This window comes from Nicotiana attenuata, unplaced genomic scaffold (assembly GCF_001879085.1).
Source record: "Nicotiana attenuata strain UT unplaced genomic scaffold, NIATTr2, whole genome shotgun sequence".
NCBI lineage: Eukaryota > Viridiplantae > Streptophyta > Magnoliopsida > Solanales > Solanaceae > Nicotiana > Nicotiana attenuata.
This window is the reverse complement of record NW_017670443.1, coordinates 653,306-656,322: the sequence shown is the minus strand read 5'-3', so window position 1 is coordinate 656,322 and position 3,017 is coordinate 653,306. Positions and strand designations below refer to the sequence as shown.

Below are 3,017 nucleotides of genomic sequence, written 5' to 3'. Positions count from 1 at the left end.
GGGGGGGGGGGGGGGGGAGCTTCCAATCTAAAACTAAAGCAACCTTACTTATTAATCAGAAAGTATAGGTTATAACAACAAATCTACACAATATGTTATATATATTCAGCGATACATGGTCATGCCAAAAAGAAAAAAAGATGACGGAGAAAAGCCAATAAGACACTTTTAACACGACAGATAACAGTTAGACAATTCATCCATCAATACGTACAAAACCAGTAAGACACTATATCATACACACACAAGCGTCCACACTCATACATATATGTTTTTTTCTTTTTTTTGAGTACAGGTTTTGCGCATCCACCTGCCCACCAAGGACAGCAGATGAGCAGATTCGAACCTCCTTAGATTCCCATGTATAACAAGATCGATCCATGTGGACACATACACACACAGATGTCTAACAAACACAACCACTACACCTAAGTCCCAAACAAGTTGAGGTCAGCTATATGAATTCTCAATTCTCCATTTAAGCTAAATTCATATCGTACACGTGTATGTGTCCATACAAAATAAAAACAAAACAAATAATTATGCATCCATACATACACAACCAGTAAGACACTGTATACACTGTATACACAACCAGTAAGACACTGTATACACACACAGAGAGAGATATACATATATACATATAGAGAGAGAGATACCTCGAAGTGGCGCTGGATCTGGCGAGGGTCAAGGGGCTGGCCTTGAGGGTCAACACCAGGGGTAATCATATCAGGGCGCTGGTACATATTAGACAGCACTAAGGTAGGGCTGATGCTAGGCTTGGTGTGAAGCCTAGAGCAGCGGTCACCATGCCGACACGCACCGATCTTAAAGTAGAAAGGGCAATTCACCCTATCTTTCTCAGTACCGAATATGGAAGCCAAGTGCTCCGCCATGGTGAATTACAAAACTCTTTTGCTTTCGTCTTCTCCTCCACCACCGCCCTTTTCTCTCTTCCGGTTTTTGGATTTGGTGAAAGCTAGGGTTTCTGATTTCGGCTATGTGAGGGTTTTTTTTATGTGGATTTGGGACACAATGGTATATTTGTAATTATCCCAAAAGCTCATTTCCTTGTTGCAATATATGAATATTTTTTAATTTTTTTTTTTGGTTGTTGTAATAGAAGACTTTTATTTAAGTAATTACTTACAAAGGAAGACTAGACTAGGCAACATAGTATTTAGAGCCCGTTTGGATAGACTTGTTTTTAAGTGTTTTTAAGCCAAAATCGCTTTTAAGCCATTTTGTAATGTTTGGATAAAGTAAAAAAGTGCTTTTAAGCACTTATTTTTAAGCTAAAATGACAAAAACAAGCCAAAAGCCAAAAGTTAGAATTCCTAACTTATGGCTGATAAGCTATTTTGGCTTAAAAGTCACTTAAAACAAGCTCATCCAAACGGACTCTTATTCTCTCTCTTTCAAAATCACAAATAACAAAAGCGGGGGAAATAGGATAGACAAATAAACTTCCAAAAACATTCAAGCTATATATATTCTTCACTAATTAGCTTCTCTAGACACGTGCTTTAAGGTTGGATTACCTGTATCAGATAATATGGACATGCAATCATAAACCAAATTTTGATAATTGTCATTAATAAATATGTTTTGTTAATTCTTGACAATCAGTTTTGATATAGTAATTTTGTCTCTTAAGGCGAGTTTGACTCCATGGAGTAGAGTAGGGCTGGGCATATATCGGGTAAAATCGATAGCCCGAACCAAAAAAGTTTATTGTAACGACCCGGCCGGTCGTTTTTGGAATTTACGCCCTGATCCCCTATTAACTGCTTTCCCCAAGTTTATTTGTGCTATTTTAATTTGCCATGTTCGGTTTCGAGTTTCGGAGAGTTTTATGGTGAGGGATTGCCCCAGACTTAGGAGGGGTGCACCTCCGTAGACTCCTCAGCCACAGCAGACCCCGCAGAGCTCTCAGGCTATGGTCCCAGCACAGTTGCTACTCCACCGGCCCAGCCAGCCAGAGGTGGAGGTCGGGGAGGTAGAGGTCGCCCTCGAGGAGAAGGCCAGGCCAGATATTATGCTCTTCCAGCCCGTATTGAGGCTGTCGCCTCCGATTCTGTCATCACAGGTACTATCTTGGTCTGTCACAGAGATGCATCAATTCTATTCGATCCAGGCTCCACTTATTCTTATATGTCTTCTTATTTTGCGCCACATTTGGGTGTACCTCGGGATTCTTTGAGTTCCCCAGTTTATGTTTCTACTCCCGTGGGAGATTCTCTTGTTGTGGACCGCGTTTATCGGTCATGTTTGGTTGTTCTTGGTGGTTTTGAGACCAGAGCCGACTTATTATTGCTCAGCATGGTTGATTTTGATATTATCTTGGGCATGGACTGGTTGTTGCCCCATTATGCTATTCTTGATTGTCACGCCAAAACCGTAACGCTGGCCATGCCAGGTGTACCGCGTATTGAGTGGAGGGGTGCTTTAGGTCACACTCCCAGTAGAGTTATTTCTTTCATTAAGGCTCAGCGTATGGTCGAGAAAGGTTGTGATGCGTACTTAGCTTATGTGAGAGATGCCAGTATGGATACTCCTTCTGTTGATTCAGTCCCAGTAGTACGGGATTTCCCTGATGTGTTTCCAGCTGATCTTCCGGGCATGCCACCCGATAGAGACATTGATTTTGGCATTGATCTGTTGCCAGGCACTCAACCCATTTCTCTCCCTCCGTACCGTATGGCTCCTCCTGAGTTGAAGGAGTTGAAGGAGCAATTGCAGGAATTACTTGATAAGGGTTCCATTCGGCCCAGTGTATCGCCTTGGGGTGCTCCTGTGTTATTTGTGAAGAAGAAGGATGGTTCTATGCGTATGTATATTGATTACCGCCAGTTGAATAAGGTGACAGTGAAGAACCGCTATCCTTTGCCTCGTATTGATGACCTGTTCGACAAGGTGCAGGGTGCTTGTGTGTTTTCTAAGATTGACTTGCGTTCAGGCTATCATCAGTTGAAGATTCGGGAGCCAGATATCCCGAAGACTGCCTTCAGGACTCG

At 42.2% G+C, this 3,017-nt stretch overlaps 1 protein-coding gene across 3 annotated transcripts in view; it reads right to left on the bottom strand.

Annotated features, from left to right (window-relative positions):
- The window catches only part of LOC109239482 (splicing factor U2af small subunit B-like), a 4,441-nt gene extending 3,429 nt beyond the window's left edge, over positions 1-1,012 (bottom strand). For all 3 annotated transcript variants that reach the window (XR_002069902.1, XM_019406056.1, XM_019406055.1), the window contains exon 1: positions 660-1,012. Coding sequence is in view for 2 of the 3 variants with exons in the window: in XM_019406056.1 (XP_019261601.1) it covers positions 660-896 (237 nt within the window). In the remaining variant the exon portion in view is untranslated. The remainder of the gene's footprint in view (positions 1-659) is intronic.
- Positions 1,013-3,017: the final 2,005 nt, after the last annotated feature.